The sequence below is a fragment of the Meriones unguiculatus genome, chromosome 14 (genome assembly GCF_030254825.1).
Source record: "Meriones unguiculatus strain TT.TT164.6M chromosome 14, Bangor_MerUng_6.1, whole genome shotgun sequence".
Taxonomy (NCBI): Eukaryota; Metazoa; Chordata; class Mammalia; order Rodentia; family Muridae; genus Meriones; species Meriones unguiculatus.
Genome location: NC_083361.1, coordinates 69,502,610 through 69,530,416, shown reverse-complemented (window position 1 = coordinate 69,530,416; position 27,807 = coordinate 69,502,610). Strand labels below are relative to the sequence as shown.

Here is a 27,807-nt window from a genome sequence, read left to right as displayed (position 1 = left end):
TTACTTTGTGTAGGTCTTGTGCATGCTATCTCAACTGCTGTGAATTCTTACAGCCTTAGACTGTGCTGTGTCCAGAAAACCGTTACAGTGATCCACTACCTCTGGCTCTTAAAAACTCTCTGTCCCTTTTTCACAGGGATCCTTGGGCCTTGGGAAAGGAATGGCTGTGGTATAGATGTCTTGTTTAGGATTTAGCATTCTTTAATATCTTTTCTCTATATTCATTGATCAGTTGAAGGTCTCTGTTAACTGTCTTATACTGCACAAAGAAGCTTCTCAGATTATTCTCAAATGCAATAATCTGTGGGTATAATGACAAGCCATTAGCATTTATTTAACACTCTGTCCATTTAACAGAATGATAGTAGTAGTTCGACCTGTCTAACCATAGGTTTTTGGCCCCTATAATAGTGTTAGGTATGGACTTCAGTTTGAGGCTTGGGGCATGGGGCTTCAATTAGAAAGTGATTGGTTACTTCCATGACATTTGTGACACTGTTAGCTAATGAGCATGGTTTCTCAGGCTGGCCGTCATTGTAGCTCACATGAGTCACAGCTGGGTAAGATGGGTGATTATTTAACTCTGGTAACATGCATAGCACCTTCCAGCAAAACAAAAGCTATCCAGTAGGGATGAAGCTTTCAGATCAGTACCTGCTTGATTTCTGTGTGTTCTGTGACTCAAGTATGTGTTGTTTTACTGTCAAATTCTGAAGGGTAATCAAGAGCATTAGCAATAGCGTGTATATTCTATAGGATCTCACTGGCCAACAGCTCCAAAAGAAGTGACCCATTCCTGGCTCTGGATTCCTGTTATTCTGTGGTCTACAGTAGAGACATTGACTTGCAAGGCTTTTAAGAATATCCATAAGTCATTAATTATAACAATCTCAATTGACTGTGAAATCATTTGTTCGAAAGAACATAATAAGGAAAAGTGACCCAGTGTCCTATCTTTCTTATTCTGATTATTAAAATTTGTAAATGGAGTCGATTTAGTAAAAAAAAAAAAACCTCAAGTATGGTTGCTGTAGTGTCTAGAAAGAACAAAAGAGGACATTTTTTTTTCTTGTTGTAGTATTTGTTTAGAGGTTCTAGCAGGGGAGCGGAGCTACCCTTGACTGAAGACTGGTCCTCCTCTGTTTGGAGAAGGTCATACAGCTTCGAGAGACACACATGGAGCAATGACGGAGGAAGGGACATCTGCTTAGCCAGCCAGCTCAGCTGAATCTATCCTGGTGATCAATGAGGTGACAGATGTTGCAGCCAGATTGCTATCACATCCTTGTTCCATCCTTGTAATGATGAAAAATAACAATGATCCATTTAACATTCGGCACCCATACACATTAGTTGTAGTTTCCACATTCCCTTACTGACATTGCTCATCAACATACAGAACTCTCACAGTTGTGGTGTAGATACCATTCAGTAATCTGGGTGCATCAGTTGTTTTCAGCCTAGCTTCTCTTTCATTTGTTTTAGTAACCACCTCCGTCCTTTCTCTCCTTTAACTATGAAAGGAGAGAATCTTTATAACATTCAGCCTTAATTATGTCAAAAAGGAGGGCCTAAGGCATTCGCATTGTTTTCTCTCTCTTTTCTTGCTTGCTAAATACCTAAAGATGTTACTTTGTGGAGGACTCTGAGCCATTTGGTGTTGAGTTTCTTTTAGGAGAGGGTGAGAGATAGGCTCTTTCTCCCAGGGCTGGAAAAGATCAGGATTGTCACTGGAACACTAGGAGCCCTGGAACCTGTCTGTGACTTTAAGGATCAGAGGCTGAGTAATTTTTATTACCAAGAATAAGGGGATGGGGGTCACTACTGAAGAGATGGCTTAGAAGTTAAGAGCACTGGCTGATCTTCTAGAGATCCTGAGTTCAATTCCCAGCAACCACATGGTGTCTCATAACCATCTATAATGAGATCTAGTGCTCTCTTCTGGCCTGCAGGCCTGCATGCAGATGGAACATTGTATATATAATATAATAAATAAATAAATAAATCTAAAGAAAAAAAAACACAGAAACTGTGGCTGGAGAGATAGCTCAGCATCTAAGAAGCATCCTACTGTGCTGTAATAAAAAGAGGGTACCAAGCATACATTAGCTCCAGAGTATTTCTTTTATTTTGTCTTTTTTTTTTTTTTTCCCAGAGCTGAGGACCAAACCCAGGGCCTTGCGCTTGCTAGGCAAGCTCTCTACCACTGAGCTAAATCCCCAACCCCAAGTATTTCTTTTATGAGTCCACTTAGGGAGCCTGTTGACATCTTGTAGCCCTAGTCACCTCTCAAAGGCCCCCTCCAAATACCCTCAAGATAGGAATTTGGGGATTACATTTCTAACACATGAATTTCTGGGGACACATTGAAACCATAGCCAACTTTAAGCTAGTTGATTTCCTGAATTTGCTTAGTTTTTCTCTAATTGGGAGGAAACCTATAGATCTTAACCTCTGAACCATTTTAGTAGCCCCTGGAAAAGGAGACATTTTTAAAGGAAAGCAATTTTTTTACATTTGAATTGACTTGAGCTTAATTGGAAGCTTTGTATAGGTATAAAGTATGAACCAGGAGAGGTTTTGTATATAAAGAAACTTCTAGGAGAAAGCATTGGGGATACTTGTTCAAAATTTAACTAGAATACAAATCACGCAGGTCAGCTAGGCATGGTAATGCACACCTTTGACCCCCAGCACTCTGGAAGCAAAAGCAGGCAGATCACTGTGAGTTCCAGGCCAGCCAGGTCTACAGAGAGAGTCCAGGCCAGCCAAGGCTACACAGAGAAATCCTGTTTGAAAAACAAACAAACAAACAAAAAATAAAATTTAAAAAACCACTTAAGTCTCCTAGGCACCTGTCAGTATTCAGTGTCTTTACAGTACTATGAAGAATATCCTCTGATAAAAAGGTCCAAATGTCTGGGTGGCTTACAATATAACTTTTAAGAGGCTTGATCTTTTGTTTATTAAAATTAATATTTGCTCATCAGGCCTTTAGATACTTTAGCCTTCCTCTAAGATGAAGAATTGTAGCAGAATGGGCACATTTCCAGAGACAAGATCAGGGAGCAGCTGGAAAAGAGGTTAAGTAAAATGTGAGTAGAGTGATCAGGCCTTCTCAGTTTGTCTCATAGTCCCCTGTAGAACTAATATCCCCCTTTTTCTTTCAAGTGCCCTTGTATGGATAATCAGTGGTAGGGTCACTGTAGGGGTAAATACTTTGTGCTTGACATTGTACTAGAGAATTTCTTTAGTTTGCACAAAACGTCTGAAAGGATAGCTGCTCTTGCCACTTTACTGGCGAATATCCTGAAAGAATATTGTGATATGGTCACATGGTGGTAGACCTGATGTGCAGGCAAGATTTGTCAGTCTGCCAAAGCTACTTGATATCTGACAGCCTTCTGTACCAGTGTTTAATGGATGTGGCCTCTTTTCTTTTTGTCCAGGGTTTCTCTGTATAACCCTCTCTGTCCTGGAACTCACTCTTTAGAACAGGCTGGCCTCAAATTCAGGGATCCACCTACCTCTGCCTTCTGAATGCTGGGATTAAGGATGTGCATCACTACGCCTGGCCTTTATTTTTTAAATCTAGTTAAAGAATCGTTTAGTGGTAGTAAAAACCTTTATGAGGAAGAAACCATGAGTTAACCAGTGTCTTGATAAAAGTGAGACTTCTGGGGATGGACTAAAATTGTGCCACATGTAGCTCTCCAGGCTCCAGGTTCATAAAGCTCTTAAAACCTGTTGCTCATGACTGAGATTTTTTTTGGCGTGGGAAGGTGGTAGTTCTGTTGGTTAGTACTGCCCAGATTTTTATGTGCAAACATAATAATGGGGAATCTTATTAAAATGCAATTGAATTCCATAGGTTTCAAGTGGGTCCTGAAATTTAGTATTTAAACAGGCTCCTAGAGATACTGATAATACAGATTTGGTGATATTACTGGCCCATCTCACTGAGTAGCACAAGCATAGCTGATGATTACATTTCTCTGCATGAGCTGTAAAGTATCCATATATTCTCTGATTATGGACATAGAAGGAGAATGGCTACTTCTGAACAATAGATGCCTTTCAGTTAACATAAAGAGGAACAGAAGCAAAAATAGGTATTTAAATATGGATGGCTTTTAAAGGTTGATTATATTTTACTTAATTTCAGGTTTTTGTTTGTTTTTGAGACAGGGTCGTTGTATATAGCCCTGTCTATCCTGGAACTCCGTAGGTAGACCAGGCCAACCTCAAATTCAGATCCACTGCCTTTGCCTCCTGAGTGCTGGGATTAAAGGATTGCATCACAATGCCTGAGTTATTTTGTGTCTTAAAGTTCATTTTTTTCCAAGATAATATTTTTATTGATGGGGGGGTTCCACATCATATACCAGCATTACATATTTCCCATTCCTTCCCTGTCCATCCCTGCCCTTGTGATCCCCCCCTGCAAAAAAAAAAAAAAAGTCTAGTTTGTATTATTTATAACTCACTAAAGCATGGTCAGACTTTTAAGTGGCCTGCCCTTTAAATAGAGCTGAATTCCCTCCGCCCCGTACCCTGCTAGAAGCCCCATCTTTTGTGGAGAACAACACTTCAGCATCCTATCACAGTTTTTAAGAGTTCTCTTCAATGTCTCCCTGTTCAGGCTGTTACTATTTGGGAGGGAGGGGTTTTGAGGTTGTCATAGACATCTTCCATGCTCCATCTCTTTCCCAACTGTGTGTCTGCAGTCATCCATATTATTGCCAAAGTACTTTATTTGTTCTTTATGGTCTGCAGGAGCATGGATCACAGGCTTCCACATAGTTTCTGTAGTCAGCATAGATCACGAATAGGGCTCCCAATTGCAATAGGGCCACAGACCCAGACAAGTCCCTCCAGTGCAGCTAGAATCATGGACATCAACATGCATTCAGGCTGCAGCACAGATCATAGACATTGCTGTGGCCATCAGTAGTAGCATAGGCTATGGACATCAAAACAGACCCAGCCACTTTCTAAGACCACAGACCCAGCTATGGCCCAGACACTGCAGCAGCACAGACCAGACATCATCATGGTCCTCGGTAGCAGCACAGGCCACTCAGATGGGTATGGCCACAGTGGCGGCACAGCCCATGTACCTCAACATGGCTTCAGGCAGCAGTGCAGGCCAGGGACCTCTGCTTGGCCTTTGGTGGTAACATGGGCCACAGACATCAACCCAGACCCAGATATCACCGTGGTCTCAAGTAGCAGTGCAGGCCACTCATGTTAGTATGGTCCCAGGGGCAGCATCATTCTTGGACATCAACTTGGATTCAGGCTACAGCACAGGCCATGAACATCCACATATCATTAGGTTATAACAACAGTCCTCAGACATCAACCCAGCCCCAGCCACATCAGGGCCACTGACCCACCCTTGGCCCTCAGCAATATAACAGGATATGGTTGTCCTTGAAGGAAGTCCAGTCTAGAAAGTGGGACTGTTCCTCATCTCAGGCCTCCATCATTGCCCAGAGGTAAGGTGATCCTGTAGCCAGGCATCTTGTTTGAGGGCTGAGTATGAAACTGCTTAAGCTCCAGGCTACTGTATACTATCTATCAACCCCACTGGGCAACAACATGATCTAGGATCTATGTCAGACCTCTCTAAAGCCTGTCACCACTATCATGTCACCAGTTCTGTGTCTCTCTGTAGTGCATGCATGATGCTGCTCCACTCTGTTCATCTCTGCTCTTCCATCACTCCTATCACTTCTTGAAGTTTTTTTTTTTTTTTTTTTTTTTTTAGTTGAAAATTTCATACATGTATGTACATATCCATGGCAAACTCCCTCTTCTTACTTCTCCAGGACATGCCCCCGATACATGTCCTTCAATCTTTCATGTCTTTTGCTTTTGTTCCCACCCTGTAAACCACGGAGTCCAATTAGTGATGCCTGCTGGAATAGTAACTGGTCATGTTGGCTTGATCTTGCATGATTAGCCATAATTGCAGTGAGTTCATTAGTCAGCAGTTCTGTTGTGTCCAGGAGACATTTCACAGCATTCCTCCCCATTTTTTACTTACATTCTTTCCCTGAGCCTTGAAAAGGGAGTACAGATATAGATATCCCATTTAGGGTTCAGCATTTGGGCCCATTATGAGTCTTTGCATAACTGCTGTGTACTACAACAGAAGATTCTCTGCTCAAGGTTGAGAGTAGAACTGTAAACATAATGTTTAAAAAGCAGATGGACAATGTGTGCATTTAGTAAGGCAACATTGGTGGATTTTCTGTTAGAGCCCATGATCTCTCCAGCCATAAGCTTTGGAACAGTTTTGCAGTACCAGGCATGAATTCCCTCCTATGGAGCAAGCATTAGATTAGTCAGAAGGTGATTAGTTACCCCCATGTGGTGGTTTGAATAGGAGTACCATAAATTAAATTAAATTCATGGTCATTAGGGAATGGCACTACTTGAGAGGGGTTAGAAGATATAGAGTAGGTGTAGCCTTGTTGGAGAAAGTTTGCCACTGGGGGGTTTAGCTTTGGGCTTTTATAAGCTCAAGCCAGTGTCTCTTCTGATGCCTTCGGATCCAGATGTAGAATTGTCTTGTAAAATAGTAGGTTTCTTGAGTTTATCATGCCTCCTTAGTTTTGGTTACCCTTCTCCATATCTCTGTAAACTTCGGTATTCTATTTTACCAGTGGGCACATCTTGTCTACTAGGTTGGTATTGCAGCATTCAGGGTTTACCACTGGGTAATATCATTTTTTTTCTCCTAGTGGCTTGCATAGCAATGTTAAATACTATGAGGGCTAGCCAGCAGGAACTTTGCAGATCATTTCCAGATTGACTTCTGTATATATTGCTGCAACCAAAGTGAATTGAATCTTCAGCAAGAGAGTATTACCTAGTTATGGTGAGCAACCAAGAGCAGTGGCAGTAGCAGTAGCAGTAGCCTGTGTTGCTTTGGGGGCCTACCCGACCAGTAAGTGATAAGAAAACTTAATAACTCATGTCTTCTAGGAGAACTATAGTCTACCCAAGTGTTCCAACTCCTTTTTATTACATTTTAAATTTAGCTTACAAAGCAGTGGGTTTCCAAGGCTAGATAGATTGCTTATGGGTTAAGAGTACTGACTGCTCTTCCTAATGATTGTGTTCAAGCCTCAGGACCTACATATTGAATGACAACAAACCATACTATAGTTCTCAAGTCTCTCATGACCTCTTCTGGCCTCTTGTGGCACCAAACATATACACATGCATACAAAACACTCATATTTTTAAAATAAAAATCAAATTCTACGCACCCCTTTCAAAACAAGATTTTGGCTGTCCTGGAACTCACTCTGTAGACCAGGCTGGCCTCAAACTTAACAGAGATCCACCTACCTTTGCCTCCTGAGTGCTGGGACTAAAGGCATGTGCTACTGCTGCCTAGCATAAAATAAATTTTAAAGAATTGTGGTGGTTTGAATATTGTAGATTTGAATGCCTAGCTACGAGTTAGAATAGTTTGAAACAGGTAAGGAAGTATGGCCCTGTTGGAGTATGGCCCACTTGAGGTGGGCTTTGAGGTTTCAGAAGCTCAAGCCAGTCCCAGTGTCTCTCTCTGCCTATGGATCAGGATTATTAGATGCTGGGATCAGTTATTTCTCCAGCACACCCCTGCCTGCTGCCATGCTCTTTGTCATGGTGGTAATGGACTAGGCTTATAAACAAACCCCTGATTAAATACTTTGTTTTATAAAAGTTATCTTGGTCATAGTGACTCTTCATAGCAAAACAGAACAGTGACTTAAGACATGAATTATCCTACAAAGTAGTAGTTTCTATGAGAGTTTATCATACATCCTTATCTTTGGTTACCCCTCTCTATATCCTCCACTCTCCTGTTTCACTCCTATCCTTAAACTTTTTCAGAATTTTCCCCCCTTTCATATAACATGTGTTCTGCTATCATCCCTTTACCTTTTACCGCCCTTTCCCTCTCCTCTCATAAGCCCTTTCGATGCCTTTCTAGTGTCCTCTACTCCAAATTAAACACTCAAATCTGAACGTTTGAAGCTAGGATCCATACATGAGAGAGAGCTTGGGTTTTGGGTTGCCTCATTTAGTATATTTTTTGGCTCATGTATCTGAGCTAAAAATTGTATATTCTTTCAGTTCATATAAAATTCAGCATATCTGTACCACATTTTCACTTGGCACTCATCAGTTGATGGACATACAGGCTTTTTCCATTTTGTAACTGTTGTGAGTGGAGCCATAGTCAACACAGCTGTGCATGATTCTCCATAGGAAGACGGGTGTCCTTTGGGTGTATTCTAAAAGTGGTACAAGTAGATCATGATAGTTAATGTGTGTAGCTTTGTGAGACACTTCCATACTGGTTTTTATGGGGTCTGTACCCATTTAGAACATTCCCTTCTTCCATATCACATGTACCCACCAACAGTGGATCAGTGCTCCCCCTTTCCACATCCTTGCCAGCATTTGTTGTTTGATTTCTTGATCATAGTAATTCTAGCTAGAGTTAGATAGCATTTCAGTGAAGTTTTAACTTGTATTTCCCTGGTGGCTAACGGTGTTGAACGTTTTTTAAAAATGCTTATTAGATGCTAGACATGGTGACACACACCTTTAACCCTAGAACTTGGAAGGCAGAGACAGACCAGTTTTTGTGAATTTAAGTCTTGTGTGTAAGCAAGTTCCAGGACAGTGAGACCTTGTCTCAAAAAAAACAAACAAAAGGCCAGGTGCAGTGGTACATGCCTGTAATCCCAGCAGAGGAAGGCGGATCTTTGTTAATTCGAGCATAATCTGGCTACAAAGAGAGTCCAGGACAACCAAGGCTACACAAAGAAACCCTGTCTCTAAAATCCAACCAACCAAAGAAAAATAGTATAAAACGCACAAAAAAGTTTATTAATAGTTTGTATGTTTTCTTTTGAACTCTGTTCAGTGCTATGGCCCATTTTTTTTTAAAGATTTATTTCTTTATTATGTATACAATGTTGTGTTTTGAATGTACACCTGCATGCCAGAAGAGGGCATTAGATTTCATTATAGATGGTTATGAGCCACCATGTGGTTGCTGGGAAGTGAACTCAGGACCTCTGGAAGAGGAGCCAGTGCTCTTAACCTCTGAGCCATCTCTCCAGCCCATGACCCATTTTTTAATTGAGTTGCTTTCTTGATGTTTATTTTCTTAAGTTCTTTGTGTCTTCTAAATAATCCTCTGTCAGATACAGATCTGATGTTCTAAAGGCTGACTTCTTCACTTAGTGAGAATTTCCTCTGATGAAGAAAAGCTGTTGAGTTTCATGAAGTCTTATTGATTATTGACCTTATTTCTTGAGCAATCATAGTCTATTTTAAAAGCTCTTAAAGTATATTCCGTTACTTTTTTCTCTTGCAGTTTTTGATCTCAGGTTGAGGTCCTTTATCCACTTGGAGTTTATTTTGTGCAGGGTGTGAAGTTGAGTTAATTTCATTCTACATGTATATATCTGGTTTTCCCAGTGTCATTTGTTGATGCTGTCTTTTCTCTGGTGTGTATTTTTAGCATCTTTGTCAAAAATAGGATAGCTATAATGGTGGGGCTTTGTATCTTGGCCTTCTATTATTTTTTGTTTGTTGATCAATAATATCTGATAATATTGTTGTGGTTCTATAGTATGATGAGATCAGGTGTGGTGAAACCTTTAGTATTATTTTTGCTCAGGGTTGCTTTGCCTCTCCAGGATCTCTTGTGCTTCTACATGAATTTAAAGATTGCTCCGTTTCTGTGAAGAATGTCACTGAAGTTTTGATTGGAATTGAAGTCAATTTGTAGGTTTCTTTTAGTAAGATAGCCATTTTCATAATACTGATTTTTCTTTCTAGTTCATGAGCATAGGATATATTTCCATCTTCTGGTTCTTCCTCATTTTCTTTCTTCAGTGTTTTAAAGTTTATTTATATACACACATATATGCAAACATATATATGAATTTCATATACTTGGTTAGGTTTATAATAAGTTATTTTTAAAAAATTATGATATGTTCTTTGGTACGGGGGTATCAGATCTCCTAAAACTACAGTTACAGACAGTTGTGAGCTGCCATGTGGGTGATAGGAATTGAACTTGAGCCCTCTGGAAGAGGAAGCCAGTGCTCTTAACTGCCTAGCCATCTATCTAGCCCCAACCATTTTATTTTTTTAAAGGTTATTGTGAATTATATTTTCCATTGCCTTTCCAGTTTATCATTGATATCTAGGAAGGCTAATGATTTTTTTTTGTGTTAAATTTGTGTCCTGCCAATTTGCTGCAGTTATTTGTCATTCTAAGAGTTTTCTGGTGGAGTCTTTAGGGTCTCATATATGGAACCCTAACATCTACTAATAGTGCTGTTTTGACTTCTTTTTTCCCTGTTTATGTTCCCTTTATTTCCTTGTCTTATTGCTCTAGCTAAGACTGCTAGCACTCTATTGAATGAGAATAAAGAAGGTGAACAACTTTTTCTTGTTCCTGATTTTAGTGGGCATGATTGGGTCGCCCTCCCCATTTAACATAGTGTTGGCTTTAAGTTTGTCATATCTTGCCTTTATTATGCTGAGCTTTATTCTTTCTACCGAGTGTCTTTAGGACTGTTAACATGAAGGGATGTTGTATATTGTCAAAAGCCTTTTCTTCATCCATTGAGATGACTAGGTGATTTCTGTTCTTGAGTCCATTTATGTAATTTATAACATTCACTGATTTACCTGTATTGGTCCATTTCTGTATCTCCAGAATAAACAACCTGATGTGTGTGCATGTGCTTCTGTGTGCTTATTCATGCATGTGTATATCAGGGCACACACGTGAAGATCAGAGGACAACTGCATGAGTCAGTTCTTTTCTTCCACCTTTGACTTAGAAATTGGACTCAGGTCATGAGGTTTGGTGGCAGATGCTTGTGTTCATTGAGCCATCTCACTGACTTAGATGTGGGTGGCTTAAAAGGAAAGTTTTTTTTTTTTATTTTTGTAATTAAAACATGAGTTAATTTAAAAGTTAGCCTTAGCTTGGAGGAAGGGTGGACATAGGGGAGCAGAAGTGCAGAGTTGGGGTGGGGACAGCCTTAGTATGGGTGTGTTCTTCCTCAGTGTGCACAGTGGTAAGAATAGAGCTTTGACACACAGAGACATAGAGCAAGCCAGGGTGTCTACAGCCAGACAGGAATAATATAGATGGATGACACAGCAGCACAGCTTAAAAAAAAATCTTCCAAAGGAAGGATTCCCTCCCACAGACTGATCTTCATCCCCACCCCCATCCCCAAATCCTCACCACCCAGCCTTTTTGTCTGAGGACATTCAGAATATGCTACAGAAGGCTATGACCAGACACCCCCCACGGCCAATGGCACAGACCCCACTTAACTGGCTCAGACTTGGCCAGGATCAGTCCCAAGTAGGCATGTTTCCTGTGACCTGCTTGCTTTGCCTTGCAACAAGGGCAAGAACGGACAAATGGAATGCTGCCAGCCTGCCTGATAGAGGTGTAAACAGGTTTGGCCCTTAAGAGAAAAGAGACATTGGGAAAAGATTTATATGGGAGGAAGGAAATATTGAAAATGACAGAAGCTCAAAAGGCTGAATTTTGTTGCTCTAGTTGGTAAAGGTTGGGGAGGTCACTGAAATAGGTTCTTCATTTTGGGCAGCACCTCTGAAGCAGTTAAAAGTGTTAGTGGTAGTCAAAGTTTGTCAACCGTCGCCCTGAGGGATCCTGAAAAGACAAATGCAAGGGAAACAGCACTAACAGCCAGATGATGTGAGCTCCTGAGTATTGAGTATGGATTGAGCATAACAGTTTTGAGATTTTTTTTCTCTTCGTGTGGCTTGTCAGATACTACTTTGGGATTGTTTTCTCAGTCTGTGCCTTTAGTTGTAAGAGGGAAAAGAGCTGGGCTCTTGTGTCCACTTGTAGCTAATATCTATTCTATTGGTGAGGAAGGAAGCCTGGGAAAAATGGATTTTCCAGATCTCCCTATATTACATGAGTTGTGGGCCAGGCCCTGTGAACTGTACCTGAAACAGCCTGATAGATCCACCCTTCTCTCCCACAGCTGTCCCCTCTTCTTTCTGATAAGCTGCTCCAGACAATCCCAGAGCACCAGGTGTTGTTCCCAAGGGTCCAAATATGCAGTGTTTTTCTGATAGTTATCCTGTTCCTAAGTGGTAAACACTGCTGTGTCAGGGTGCTTCTCAGAGGCCACTTGGAGCATATAGATACTATTTATTTACTTACTTATTTTTGTTAGCAGGATTGTGAAGCTTCATATTAGGCTGCAAAGCCAGGGCTTGAGCCAGCAGCTGGAGAGAGTCCAGGACTAAAGCGTTTTGGGGTTTGAGGTGGAGAGCAGAAGGAGAGAGAGAGAGAGAGAGAGAGAGAGAGAGAGAGAGAGAGAGAGAGAGAGAGAGAGAGCGGCAGGAGGGCAGAGCAGTACAAGCAAGCAGTCCACATTGCCTTCTGCTGTGCTGTCAGCAGAGCAGACTTCAGTTGTGCCAGAGGGCTGCCTGGCCACCATTGCCGAGACTGGAGGAAGGGCGCTGCCTCACAGCCCTGACTTAACCATACTGCACCGGACTATTCCAAGTAGCTCTTGTGCTCTTTCCCTTGGAGGCAAGTCTCCTCCCAGCCGTCCCCTCCTGCTCCTCCCCCGTTCTGTAAGAGATGATGCGATTCTCTATCGCTAGGCTCAGCTGGCTGATGTCACTGGCAGCGGGAAGCATCAGCAGCCTGGTCACATGCTAGCTAGTCTGTAATGCAGACGGGATAGGGGTGTGTGTGGGGAGGGGGCTATATGGCAACTGTTCTTGCTTGAACGAAGCCAAAAGTACAGAGGCAGAAGCTGCAGCATCCAGGCAGCTTGGATGTCTTGCTTCTGAACCTGGGAAAACTATTATTGCTGGTATTTATTGCTGATAGTACTGGGGAAACAACCCTTAACTCTAGGGGTTTGTTTTGCTGTTCTTCTTTCCAAAGCAGACTTCCAGGACTCTGAAGAAACAGTTACAAGCAGGATGCTTTTCCCCACCTCTGCGCAAGAATCTCCCCAAGGCCTCACAGATGCAAATGGCTTGTGCCTTGGCCTGCAGTCACTCAGTCTGACTGGCTGGGACCGACCCTGGAGCACCCAAGACTCAGACTCCACAGCCCAGAGCAGCACACAGTCGGGTAAGTGCAAGAGAATAAGGTGTCTGGCTGGGGGAGGGGGACAAGAGGGGTGGTGAGCTAAGATACCAAAGCAACAGTTGTTCTCTTCCCCTTTGCATCACTCCCCCTATATACACGCAACACAGAGCTGTTTTGCAAGCGTTGGTAGCTGTGAATGTTTCATGACAGATATAGATGGCTGCTGGTAGAGGCAGATACGGCTTTTTTACTTGCCTTGACAAATTCCCTGGAGTTATTAGTCTACACCTGAGGTGGCCCTGACAAGGGTCCCCAAGGTTACAACCTTATGCAGAAATGATCCATCTAAGCCTCTGGTGCCCAGGCCTGTCTTGGAGATGATGAAGCAAAACACTTTTATGTGGGGGAGGGGACTTAAGGGACTGATGACTGGATGACCAGATTCTATTCAGTGGTTTTAAAACTAGAAAGCTATATGTGAAGATTGGGTAGTCCTGAGTCATAGCAAGAGAAGATTAACAGCAATTTTGTTTGAATATTGGGATTGCCTTAACATTAGGTTAAGAGCATCAATCCTGGAAAGGGGCTGCCTGGGGAGGAGGTAGGGTAGGCTGATTCCCAGCTACAGAGAGGAGGAGGTGGTCCTCCCACCCTGTTTGTTGAAGGAAACTAATGGATGAGGGGCCACTCCCCTTTAGGATCCCTTGCCTTGATATAGGATTAATGGGAAAAAAATTAATATAGGTTTAATATAGGATCCCTTGTCTTGATACAGAATTAATGGGAACAAATGACGGACAGTTCTTGACACACCTTTGACCTGCTTCTACTCAGACCTTCCCATTACCTGTTTATTTTCTTCTTGTATTTGGGAGAAGATTAGTCACATGAAAATTTCAAGATTGTCCAGAAAGAATTGTGAACTTAAATGCTACAGTATTAGTCAAATCATATTTTACTCTAAGTTTTGTCACAATAGAAAAGTATTATTAGATTCTATAGGAAAAGGGAAAGTGGAAAACTGGAGTGTATGTGGCCATTTGTATGTATGTGGCTGACAGTAGGGTACACTGAGCTTGCTGTTATTTCAGATACCTCTCTGGTTTAGGACCAGCAGTCATGGCAGCAAGGTACTGCTATGTTGATTTCTCTGGCCTCCACCCTATGTGGTGCAGGTGTTATTTTAGAATGCTTTGCAGAGTCTGGGACCCTATATGTTTGTTAGTTCAGTACCCTTTTGTTTTGGTAAAATGCATTTGGAGAAGAGGAAGGTTGATTTTTTTTTTTTTTTTTAATGGTTTGTGGGTAGGATCTGTTGAAGATAAAGTTATCTTGAGTGCTACCTGCCTTTATACTATTCCAGCTTTGTTTGGAAAGGTAGATAACTACTCAGTTTCCTAGGCCAGGGTATGTGTTATTATTCAGTGTTCTTTGCTTTGGAGGCCCCAGTACTCCTTTATATGTGTTCTTTGAAACAAGTCTTGTCCTTTCTTTAACTCCTTTAGGATTTGAGCAAAAGGAGAGTTCACATAGGAGATGAGCACCTGTGTATGGTCATCAGTGTCTGATTTATGTTGGCATCAAACATGGGTGTGGTCTTTTTTGGCTCTTATTTCTCTTAGCTACAAAGTTAGCATCTGTCTAAACTATAACTAAGCCCACAGAAATTTAAATGTGTCCATCTTGAAGCTTAGAAAGTCTGCCCTAACAGCTAAACAATAAGGTGATTTTCTGCTCATGGCCAACCTAGGCAATGTAGCAAGACCTTGTCTTACAAAAGAAAAGAAAAAGAAAAGTTGGGTCTAGGTATAATTCTGTCAGCTTTCCCACCCTCTGAAGAACCTGATCTTAACCGCTATTGGTCTGAAAATGGAGGTGTTTTTCTTCACCTCCCATCTCCAGCACTTTAGAAATAAATATTACATGATTTTGTGGATCAGGGAAGGAATGCAGTCTGAACTTCAGAATTCATAAAGACCTGAGACTGGCCCCAGTGCAGTAGTGATCTGGCGGCAAGGGCAGGGTTAGCATGGGTATCTCCTGCTTTCTGGGGCTAAAAAGCCCTCCCATTCCCTATCTCCAAGCCATGTTTGCCTTTAGGAGCTGTGATGGTAGTCTTCTCCTTTTCCTAAGCTTTGTGCCTTCGTGGAAAGCCCATATGAGGGTGCCATCTCCTAGAGTAGGATGGAGTCCTCCCACCAGCCAGCTGCAGTGCCAGATCGTGCACCCTTGCCAGCAATGCGGGAACACTCAGCCCACATTCCAGTGCCCACACTGCCTTCCCATCTGAAAACCAACTCACTCAGTTTCTTGAGGAAGGGAGGAGATAGTTTAGTAGCTTCAGGAAATTTGTGAGTTGTACTTGCAAGCACCTGGTATCCTATTGTCTCTGTTACAGTCGGATGCAAGCTTATTGCTTAGACTCTGGTGAGTAGTATTTTCCCAGTAAGTTGTAGCCTCACACCTGACTGTCTTCTACCACTTGGAAGTGTTTGACAGTGCAGGCAAGGTTGGAGAGTAGGACTCTTGACTGAAAAATCTTGACTAAAAATGCACTCAGTGTTATTAAATACTGTATGCCAGGAACTGCTGTGCACTGCAGGTGCATCAGTGAATAGGATAAAATCATTGCCAGTAAGAATCTCTAGTTGGTCCAGTAGGTAAAGGCATTTGCCACCAAGCCTGACAACTTGAACCTGATCCCTGGAACCCACATGTTAGAAGAAGAGTGCCAACTCCCAAAAGTTGTTTTTTGACCTACACGTGTGCATATATGGGCACACACAAAGAAGAGAAATGGAATTTGATTTTTTTTTAAAGAAAAATCTCAATGAATATCAAAGGAAAAGTCCTTTATCAGGATGCAGAGCTGTGGAAGCTGTCCTAAGTATTTTGGGATAGGGAATAGTGTGACATACAGCTACCATATATATATATAAAATATATATATTTTTTAATGCTGAACACATCACACCATTTTAACACATATAGATGAGGGGAAAGGCTCACAAGAGGTTACAAAGTACCAAAGTTACATACCTTTTGTCTGGCTCAACATTCTAAACCTGGTGTCTTTTGTTCTAAAAACTCCATTCTTCCTGTTAGGCCCCTTTCTGTGACCATAACTTTAATATGTTAGACAAGAAGACTTAAGGTGACCTTATGTAGTGTAGGGGCTGTGTAGCCAGGGTGGTATCCTCCCTTGATGAAATCTCTTAAGGTGAGGGCGCTTGATGGACAGTTTCCACTCACTTTCCACCCTTGGTCCCAGTTCATCAGCTTAACCATCCACTGGATTTGTCTTTCTGCCTTTTCCCTTCTGTGTGCAGCATTACTCAGCAGGAGAATGGAGTGACTTTTTGAATCTACCTTGAGGGACCTGGAAAAAGAGGACTCTGAATGACCACTTTGTATAGAAACCCAGTGGCCAAGTGAGATGCTCATGCCAGAGGATGTACACTGTCTATTCTACTTCCCCTTTAGAGGTCTCATGGGATTAACCTGTTCACCCCTTTGGTGTCTGTCCTGTTAACTAGCCAGTTGAATGGAATATTCCCAGTGCTAGGTCATAGGCAGACTTCCCTGCTGATCCACAGGTTAGATCATCCTGGGAAGATAGAAATGTCTTCGCTCTGCTCTCTCAACCTTTTTCAGTGTTGATGAGACAGCATCCAAAATAGGGTCAGGCTTCTAGAGTGTGGAATAGGGTCTTCCTGGGCTCAGATAAGTTCTCCTGTAGATTTGCTTCAACTCTTCTACAAGCAGCCTTACATTAAGGGTGCATAGAGGAAAGAACGCTTCCAGTATACAGCTATACATCTTAGGCTAGAAATGACAGCTCCTGGTCTAGAGCTTCTCTGTGACTACTCACACTAGGTAACAAATATTTGATGATGGTGTTGTGGGCCTAATCCTACTTGAACTGAGCTTAAGCTAAGTAAGAGACGTGTCTTGCTGTACAGACATCTAGTCCCAGCCCCTGCTGCTGTTGCCAGTGCTATCCTCAGATCTGGGCACCTTTATACTCATGGAGAGGGAGGCTTCAGAAAATTCCAACAGTGACTCAGCTGAAAATCCAGGTACCTGGCATAGAGAGAAGGGTGAAAGTAGAGAAAGTTAAAAATCAGTCTAAAAATAATTACTGCTGATTTGGTCTCTTGTACTCTGAAATGGCATTAATGAGTTGGAACTTTCTGCCAGGTTGGGCTGTAAAGGGACAGTCAGGTCACTCTAGGGCATCTGACTGTGGGTCATAATTTCCAGAAACTTGGCTCATTCTGTGGCCTGAAAGAGATCTCAAACCAGCTTAATTCAGATTCTCCTGTTGTTGACATTGATTTATCCCATTTGCTTTATCAGCTGTGCATCTTCTTTATATGTATTTGTGTGTACACATTCTCTGTGAACATTAAAAATAAAAGTGAGCTCATGTGGATTTGTCTTTAACAAAACCGTAATGAACTTTGGGCAGTTAAAAATGGCTATATTCACTTATTAAACTATTATTTTTATATTCCAAATTTGTCCTTTGCCCAGTAATGCAGTAATGTCTTTGTGTGTGTGTATGACCCTTAGCCTTTAATGACTGAGCTATCTTTCTAGCCCGAGAAATGTCTTTTGGAACAATTGTCTTGCTTTTTAAAATACGTATCTGCCTAAAACAGTAGGCCTCAGCTTCCTTTGTTTCTGTTCAGTGTGAGCTTTTTACGAGATGCAGCTAGTTCTGGCCATCACTTTCCTGAAAGTATCATATTTCATGTTATTCTTTTTATATTCTTTATTGTTCATGGTACTGTGTTTCTCTGCCTCCCTGCTTCTCCCTCTACTCCCACACAGTGTTTTTAGAAATCAGGCTCTTCGTGAAATGTCCTGCATAGCCATTTTGGCTTCCTACATCCGTTAGTGTTAGTCTTCATCGTACTGTAAGAGCTTTATTTATAAGCTCCAATCTCTAAGATAAATAATTGAATATGAAGCATGTTTGGGTGTAGTAAGGGAAGTAATTAGAAACTTAAAGTAGCAAACTTAGGTTATTTTTAGATTGGAGTTTTCAGAGCTTTAATGTATATATACAAACCTTACAGGAATCTGTTAAAATGCAAATTCTGGTTCAGACTTCAAGTGGTGTCTAAGGTACATTTTAATGAGTTGTTACAGTGGCCATAGCTAAGTTTTGAGACCTTGCCTTTAGATCCCCTGCACTTCTGGTAGGTGAGATTTCTCATATGCAGTTGATGATCTTAAAAGATTTTAACAAAAAGGAGATATGCCAAGGACATGAAATCCTGATAACACTTATAACATAGCTAATAGATGATGCACATCAGAAGATGGAGCTTCAAGTCAGAGGGACTCAGACTCTGCTCTGTTCCCGGGTGTACATCAAAACTTTGTTAAGATGGGCTAATACTTCTTAGAATTTAGAGAAACATTTTTATGTCCCCAGATTGCTTCTGGCATGTGTTTTTGATGTTCAGTAAATGGAAACGTTGCTATTAGTAGGAACTTGACTGAACCTGGTCCAAATCATGAAAGAGGTGATTGACCATCTCTTGAGAAAGTAGAGTTTACTAGTGTTGGTTGTTACTGCCATTTTCTCTTTAGATAGAAATAGAAAATTGTCGCCATAGTAGAGGATTTCTTTTGTTGTTGTTTGATACAGGGTATCACTCAAAGGATTGGCTTAGAGCTTGCTGTGTAGACCAGGCTGTCGTGAAACTCATAAAGATCCACCTACCTAGTCTCCAAGAACTGGGATTAAAGGAGTATGCCATTATGTCAGTCCTCACAGTAGAAGATTTCTATAGATAAAATTCCTGTTGCTGACAAGGTAATTTGTAAATGCCCCAAGATACTAACAGTTCGCTTGTTAGCTGAGGTAGTTTATATTGGAGCCCAGTTTGAATGACCATGGCCTGGAAACATAAATTCAGGTTATCCCAAATACTGTATTCCAATGTGTTAACAGTGTAATGAATTTTTTATAGTAACAAAAGACAATCATAAATTAAGCCATTTAAAAACTGCACTGATGATATCCAGGTGTAGTAGTTATATATCTTAATCCTAGCACTTGGAAGATGAGAAGATCTCTCAAGTTTGAGGCCAGCCTAGTGTATGTAGACAGTTCCAGGCCAGCCAGTGCTACGCAGTGAGACGCTGTCTCAACAAACAAACAAACCAACAAACAAACAAACATACATGATTGAAATGCCAGGTAGAGAGATTATCGCAAATCTAGGAATTCTCTGCTATAGACCTTAGATGTTATCTGATGACCTTCTTAGCCTTTAGGGATCTTGATGGGTTTCATAAGGATGGATAGTTTACAGGCTATGTGCACCTTAATTTACCAGTGGTTCCATTGCTGAAGAAAATGGCAGTCCTCTCTCAGCTGCACATAAATCTCCCCAGTAAGGGTGGATCTGACACTTCTAAGGTACTGTGTGCAGGTGGAGCCTGTTCATTCTCTCAGCGGCATCTACTTAGCGTTACGCCTTTTTTCCCTCTTCTGCTTACAAGTACTATCCCTTCTCAGATTTTTTCGATGTCTTCCTCTCTTTTTCTTTCTCTTTCTTCCTTCCCTGTTTCCCTCCCTTCCTCCCTGCCTCTCTCCTGTCCTTCCTCCCATCCTTCCTCAGAGTTTCTCTGTGTAGTCCTCACTGTTCTGGAACTCACTTTGTAGATGAGGCTGGCCTCAAACTTGGAGATCCCTCTGCCGTTGCCTCCTGAGTGCTGGGATTAAAGGTGGACATGACCACTACCTGGAGTTTGTTTAAACCCAGGTCGAGCTATCAACCATGGATCTCTCAAATATCCATTTGGTTAAATCTATCCAGTATTTAGACTGAATGCATTCTAAGTTAGCCACTTACAGTTCCATATCTTAGACCTCATCTTCAGAACTTTTAAGAATTCATGTTCTTGCCTTCTTCATTACTTAGAACTGTCAGCCCATGGAAATAGCTGACTCTCTATTCATCTGCTCCTGAGCCCTTTGGTCATGCTTCTGTCTTTAACTTGTAGTAGCACTTAACCAGCTCCTTAACTCCTTTCTTGCAGTCACCATCAAATATTATTTCATGCTACATAGGAAAGTGGTCTAGCCCGCTGTGGGTCTAGTATCCATCCAGGTTCCTCACTTCTGCTGGAGAGCATGCTCTAAGTTCAGCTTAAGTGTTCTGTCTCTCAGCTGGGTGCTAGGTACTCCTGGATGTCCTCCGCTCTTCCTATGCCACCCTCAGTAGCTCCTCAGACCAGCTCTTCCGTGACTTTTTAGTTAGCCTCCAGACAGAACCAGAAGTTTTTATCATCCTAGTTGGCTCTGTTAGGTTTTTCTATTTTTAAGATTTGTTATATTTTATGTGTGTTGAGTATTTTTCCTGCATGAAAGTATGCATTACATGCATGACTGGTATCCACAGAGATGAGAAGAATGCATCAGATTTTCTGGAAATAGAGTTGTAGATGGTTGTAAGCCACCATATGGATTTTGGAAAGTAAGCCTGGGTCCTCTCTCCCAGAAAAGCCAGTGCTTTTAACTGCTGAGTCATCTCTCCAGCCCCTCTTTGATTATTTGATTGTCACCTCATTGTTGACAACCCTAAACTTGTTTTTGTAAAATGTGGAGAAGGAAGGGCCCCTCTAGGGCAGTGGTTCTCAACTTGTGGGTGGCAACCCCTTAGGGGGTTGAATGACCCTTTCAGAGGGGTTGCTTAAGACCAATGGAAAACAATGGATATTTACGTTCTTAAAATAGCAAAATTAACTTACGAAGTATCAACAAAATAATTGTATGATTGGGGGTCACTACATCATGAGGAACAGTATTAAAGGGTTACATACAGTATTAGGGCAGTTAAAACCACTGCTCTAGGGCATTTGGTGACCATAATGATCTGTAAGTGTAACTGTACTATTTTGCAAGGCGTTGCAACACCAGAGATGAAGCTAAAATCTACTCACCTCCTGCCTTTTTGAAGCATGAACTCAGGAGCTTGAATTATTTCGGTTATTTCAGACAGGGGTTTGATAAAACAAGGATTAGTTGAGAAGGTTATGAAGGATTGTTTGTGATGAATGTCAGAACCTAAGCATTTGGAGACATTTAGTTTCAGCATGCAGTTAAGTGCCAGTACTTGAAAACCACTTTGAGAGGCTTGGGGTAAAAGAATGTTTCCTTGAAGAGCAAAATAATAAACTAACTCCTTTGTGGATATGTTTGACTTCTGAACCCTGTAGATGGTGCCCATCCTAAAATTAAAAAGACTGACCACAGACTGGTGAGATACCTCAGTGGGTAAAAGCACTTGCCACTGAAGCCTGGTGGCCCAAAATTGATCCCCAGAACCCACATAAAAGTGGAAGGAGAGAACCAACTCCACAGAGTTGTTGGAGGTCTTGTATGTATGTGTACTCATATGTACGTTACACATACACTACCAATAACAGTGACAACAGCAGTAATAAAAGACTGATTGTACCTGGTGTTGGTTAAGACGTGAAGGGACTAAACTTGTCATGGCTGATGGGAATGGCATTTTAAAATTTCAACACTTTTCCCACTACAGAATAAAGCTGGATGAAAACTTCTTGCGTTTAGGAAATAAAAGGCTAAGAATACGCACACATACTGTGTCTTTATCTAGAAAAAAGGTTATATGCTTAGGGATAATGGACTGGCCTAATCTCATGGTAACAGCTGTTTTGAATCTTTAACGTATGTTATATCGTGATCTGTCATGAATGGCCATTGTCTGGCACCCCAAGTGATGCCTTGACTTTGATTCCAGACTTGGAATCAAATTTATTTCTACACTTGGGAGGTCTGGGAAGAAAACAATTCTTTATGGCCTGTGTTTCACCTAATTGCTAATCGGCGTTGAAGTGGGGGCAGTTAGGCTTACTATTTATTGAGCAATTGGGTTATTTGTGTTCATCTGGAGAGATAGATGGTGCAGATGTTTAAATGAGATAGCCCCTTAAACCTCTGGTATTTGAATACTTGGTTTGCTTGGTTGCTTGGGAAGGATTAGGAGGCATGACCATGCTGGAGGACGTGTCACTTGCGGGTGGGCTTTGAGGTTTCAAAGACTCATTCCACTTAGTTCTCTATCGCTGGCTTGTTATTTGAGCTCTTTGGCACTGCTGTAGCTGCCTGCTACCTCTGCTCTGTCATCATGGACTAAGACAGATGTTTTCTTTATTCTTCAGATGAATAAAATGTCAAAGCTTCTATCTTAACATTAATGTGTCCACACTTCATAGTGAAGCCTTTTTATTCTTTGTCCTTGTAGATAAAGGATGTATTTCGCTTGAGTCCTCACTACTTTCTTTTTTTCTCCTTCCTTTCTTCCTTCCTCTTTTTCTTTTTTTGAGACAGTATCCCATGCTGTCCTCAAAATCCTCTCGTCTTAGCCTCTCAAGTGGCTGAGGTTATAGCCGTATCCGTCCTTTGTTCCTTTTAATGTTAGATATTTGTTTATTGTGTGTTGGGTATTTTTGCTGAGCACTTCTCATCTGCTGTCTCATTATTGAACCTGGCTAGCAGTGTTATAAAATAATTGATACTTTGCTCAGGATGCTAGAGAAGAAAGGGGAGGCTCAAAGAAGCCTCCAGGAGTTACAACCATCTGAAAGAGGTTTCATACCAGGTTTGTTTCCTCAGATACTGAAGTTTATGAGATCGTTTTGCTTCTGTTCTACATATTTGAAATTTGAGGCTGCATAGAACACTTGTACATGCTAGACGTTTGCAGAAGAGAACTTATCAGATAAGACACATTTATGCTGTATATTAGTGTGTGGTATGTTACATGTAATTCTGTGTTTTAGCAAAATATCACTAGAAAAGTGGGAATCTAATAAACACACTGAACGCCAATAAAGGAGTATGGTTTTAACTTCCTAATTGTACTGCAGGTGTATTGGACATTAATAGCAGCTGTAACCAGGGTCCCAATGACAAAGTCTCATATGATGGCACCACTCCTTAAGCCTGGTAGCAGAGTACAGTTTTGTTGCAGAGGCTGTGGTATTCATTCATTCTGTAACTTCCAATGAGGGATGGGTGGCCAGATCTCCCAAGCCATCAGTTATCTATACATTATGTTCTGTGTTTCTGAAATGCTCTCAGTGGTTGATCCTGCCTCGAGGATCTATGGGAAAAAAGAAGAGAAGGGCTCTTGTGTGGAAACAAAATTAAGAGGTCATAAGCATTCCTTTCCTTTTCTTTCTTTCTTTTTTTTTTTTCGTCCTAGTATTAAGCATGCTCCAAAATCCGCTGGGAAATGTTCTAGGAAAACCCCCCTTGAGCTTCCTGTCTCTGGATCCCATTGGGTCTGACTTGGACAAGTTCCCAGCACCCTCAGCTAGAGGATCTCGCCTGGACACCCGGCCCATCTTGGACTCCCGTTCTAGCAGCCCCTCTGACTCAGACACAAGTGGCTTCAGCTCTGGATCAGACCATCTTTCAGATTTGATTGTATGTAATATGCTTGGGGGTGGGGGCAGGGGCAGTGTGGAGGTGGAGTTGTCTGTGTGTCCTAGGGGAAAGATGTTGCAGTATCTGTCTTAGAGCATGAAATGGTTGCCTGCCCACTAGGATGCAGGCAAGAGGGGAGATCATCAGGCACCTCTATATAACTGTTCATTCTTAGCAAACTCAAGGACACTTTGAACGTCTGTGAGCAATACACTTTACTTTTACCTGTTACTGCAAGAGCTCTGAGAGAGCAGTTGATTTCAGAGTAAGTATGAGCATCTTGTCAGTGCTGTGTTTCCTGAAGTACGTGGACGGTTTCTTTTTAGCCTTGAGACAATAGTATTTATTACTTCTGTGTTTAATGTCCCAAAGTTCATAGTGGTGTTTTAATAAATGACCTTAATAAGTCATAATTAATTATTAACACTATAATTTTAATCCAGATTTGACTCCATCTTTTGTACTTTGCACCGACCCAGCCAGCTCACAGTCTGAAACTATCATGAATTTTATATATCCCATGTTCCTTACCTATAGCCAAGTGTGACATGTACAGTCTCCATGTTAATTAGAGTTAGGAAATGGGCTGGGCTGGGTGGGGAGGACGGTATAAATAGTATATATGGGTCAGCACAGACAGTGCAGTTAGATAGTAGAATTAATTGCATGGGGGTCTTGAAGGGGAGTGAGGCAATTCCCTGGAACAAGGTACAGTTGAAGGTGCCCTCTCAGCCTTGTTTTCAGTTATCAAATGTCCTGAGCCAAATGCTCCATGAATAGGAGGGCTCATTTCTCATCTTCTCATCTTTGTGGTTACCCATACATGGCTTTTTAAACCCACCGTATCTTATTTTTCTACCTGTCCTGGACAGTGAAAGCTGGCATTAGTATTCTTGTTGCCCACTCATTTAACTGTCCAGACTAGTTTCTAGAATGACCGCTACAATCAGGTCCTTTACTTCTCTGGACTTGAGGTTATACCCTTTAAGATGGGTTCACAAGGAATTTGTTCTGTTTCATTACTTAGATAGAACTGATCTTGGGAATTTACCTCATGCCTGACAAATACAGCGTTCTCAGATAGCCTACCTAAAGATTAATTTGGAAGGAGACAAAGCTAACACAAAAGAGGAAATGAAACAGTTTTTATATTTACAGAAAATATTCTATCAACAAATTTTAATAATACATTATTTTGACATTTAGAATTTCAAGCTTGAATACAATTATATAGTGTAGCATGTTCAAATACATTTCTAAAAGAACATAGAGTGTTAGGAGAAAAAGTTGTTGAGCAATAGGGAACTGGATCAGTAGGACATAGCTGCTCTCCTGAATAAAATGTGATAAATTTATTAAAATTGCTATTTAAAACTTTGGCAAAAAAAATCTGTAGAGAGACAGAATTTATTTTAATTATATTATAATCTATAACTAATATTAAAATGGAATAGGAAGACAGACTGAAAGGAGATAATATCAAATTACAAATGTTATGCTAGCTACTTTTCATATTTCTGCTATGTGATTATTACTTTTTAACAAAACTGTCTTTTAAAACTTGTGTCTTCCTTTTTCCTCCTCTAGTCAAGCCTTCGCATTTCCCCTCCTCTGCCCTTCCTTTCTATGACGGGAAATGGCCCCAGAGACCCTCTAAAGATGGGAGTTGGGTCCCGAATGGAACAAGAACAAGCTGCTCTTGCTGCAGTTACTCCCTCTCCAACCAGCGCTTCAAAGAGATGGCCAGGAGCTTCTGTATGGCCATCCTGGGACCTTCTCGGAGCTCCTAAAGACCCTTTCAGCATAGAGAGAGAGGCTAGGCTACACCGGCAGGCTGCAGGTGAGTGTGGTCTGGCTTTGGCTATGTGTGAGGCCTGAGAGCTCTTTCTGAAAACAGGACTGACCTTTGTTCACACAATGGTGAACTCTTCTGGAACAGGATTTGATAATATGGTAAAGTTCCAGGTCAGAGAGAACCATGTGTTCTGTAGAATAAGGAACAACCTTGAGACTGAGTTGAAAGAGGCTGATAGCCCAGCACATAGGCTGTGCCACAGCAGAAGATGGCTGGCACCATCACTTACTGTGTGGGCTTCTGTGAAAATTGGCTGTGCACTGCCCGCCCTTTTGCCATGAAAAAGACAAAATATTGAAAAGGATGCCTACAATTTGGTCTGCCTTCCCTATTTCTAATTCAGTCATTTTCTGGCTTTCTGTCCTGAGATTTTCTGATTGGTATATTCAGGATAGGCAGTCCAGTTAACCTCTTAAGATATGTATCTGTATCTATATTACATAGATAAATATGATGTCATCAGGTACTCTCATCTCTTTGAAGTCCTTTAGTTTTTGTCATTTAAATAATCTTATGTGCAAGCTAGAGAGATTGCTCAGTGGTTAAGAACACTGGCTGTTCTTCCAGAGGACCTGCGTCCAGTTCCTACCACATGTATGGCACCTTATGACTATCTGTAGCTGCAGTTCCAAGGAATCCAAATCCTATTTTGGCCTCTAGGTGTGCACACAGTGCACAGACATTTGTGCAGGCAAGACACCTATATACATAAAATAAAAACAAATCTTAAAAATTGTTTTAATAGTCTTGTCTTTTTTCTTTCTGGCTTTTGGGACAGGGTCTTTCTACATAGCCCTGGCTGTTCTGGACCTCACTGTAGACCAGGCTGGCCCTGACCTTAAAGATCTTGCCTCTAAGTTCACCTGCCTCTGCCTCCTGAGTGATGTGATTTAGAGGTATGTGCCACCATGTCCAGGGGCATAATCTTAGGAATACATTAAATCTGTTTTTCACATTACACCTGAGCTTGGAAGAAAATGAGTTACTTATGTCATTAACTACTAATGTCTCAATTGCTTTTCCCCCAAGTCATGGTTCTTCAGTTTGGGACCTGGCTGAATAAACATTATTTCTCTGTTGCATGTGTTGGCATAGAACTCATCCCCATCTCATTCTCTTCTAACAGTGCAAATACCCTGTTTAGCTAGTGATTCTGATAGCCCATGTTTGTGCTTATTAACATGCCTGTTGTCTGGGATGCTTTCTGGAGGCTGTGTGTTTTCATGTGAAGTACTGCCAGCAGGGCTCAGTTTCTTACCACAGCAGTGTATTAGCCCTGTGCATGTTAGGGAATGGCTTAGTATCCAGGATGGAATAATGTCTCATCTCCTTGAATGTCTTCCTCAGCGCTGAAAGAAAGAGTAAAGTGTTGAGTAACCAGTCCTCACCCAGGTCACCTTCCAATGTGAAAAGCTTGAACTGACCACCAGAACAGACCTCTGGAAATTAGCAGGACAAGCCAGTTTGAAGAACGAACGTTTCAAGTGTACACAGCAGAGAGGGCCTCTTGACAATTTTGGCTTTGACATAAGTAGGAAGCTGAGGGTTTGGGCAGAAGTCTGTCATCATACAGTGTGGGCAGTAGGGAAACTCGGTGCCTGCTTGGGTGCTTGTGAGTGGGGTTATGTAGCACGGTGATGTTCTTAGTCTTTTGAGTTGTGTTTTCTGTTGACAGTGTCCTGACTTCTGTGGTTGAATTCAGAGATAAGACAGGGTAGAGTGTTTCTTTAAATCAGGGAGAAAGTCTACTGGGGTCAGAAACTTGTAGGGCATTGAATATAAAATTGTTTATCAATCTCTACTTAGTGCGGTAAACAATAGCAAGATAAAATTGCTCTGATGATAGTTAATCAGTTATATAGTCGAAATAGCTTGAGTTGTGATATTTTTTCCCTTTATATATGTTATTCCTTTAAATTTTATTGGAGGCACAGCCGATGAGGTAGGATTATCAAACTTACCTTACCTTAAATATTTGAGGAGACATAAAGTGTTCTGTCTTTTAGAATAATCATGGATAGTCGTCTTCCAGGTAGCCAGGTTGGAATTGTGAATGCTTTATCTCCCCAGCATATCTGTTTAAGAACAGGATAGTGACTTTGTTGATTATCTGAACCCTTGTTTTTTTCTTTGTCTCCTGCCAAAGCTGTAAATGAAGCTACCTGTACCTGGAGTGGCCAGCTTCCTCCCCGGAACTATAAGAACCCCATCTACTCATGCAAGGTGTTCCTAGGAGGCGTTCCTTGGGACATTACAGAAGGTGAGCTGCCTCTGAGATCTCTTACAAGAGTTGAAGGTGGGGCATATCTTTCAGGAGTGTGAACCCTA

General features: G+C 41.4%; 1 protein-coding gene across 10 annotated transcripts in view; it reads left to right on the top strand.

The window, feature by feature from the left end:
- The window catches only part of Cpeb1 (cytoplasmic polyadenylation element binding protein 1), an 87,915-nt gene that overhangs the window by 50,874 nt on the left and 9,234 nt on the right, over positions 1 to 27,807 (top strand). For 6 of the 10 annotated variants that reach the window (XM_060367455.1, XM_060367452.1, XM_060367453.1 and 3 more), the window contains 4 exons: positions 12,995 to 13,183; positions 23,401 to 23,624; positions 25,212 to 25,464; positions 27,626 to 27,739. In XM_060367455.1, the coding sequence (XP_060223438.1) occupies positions 12,995 to 13,183; positions 23,401 to 23,624; positions 25,212 to 25,464; positions 27,626 to 27,739 (780 nt within the window). Of the gene's footprint in view, positions 1 to 12,477; positions 12,629 to 12,991; positions 13,184 to 23,400; positions 23,625 to 25,211; positions 25,465 to 27,625; positions 27,740 to 27,807 lie in introns of those variants that run through there. The other 4 variants (XM_060367451.1, XM_060367446.1, XM_060367449.1 and 1 more) reach the window with 2 other exon arrangements.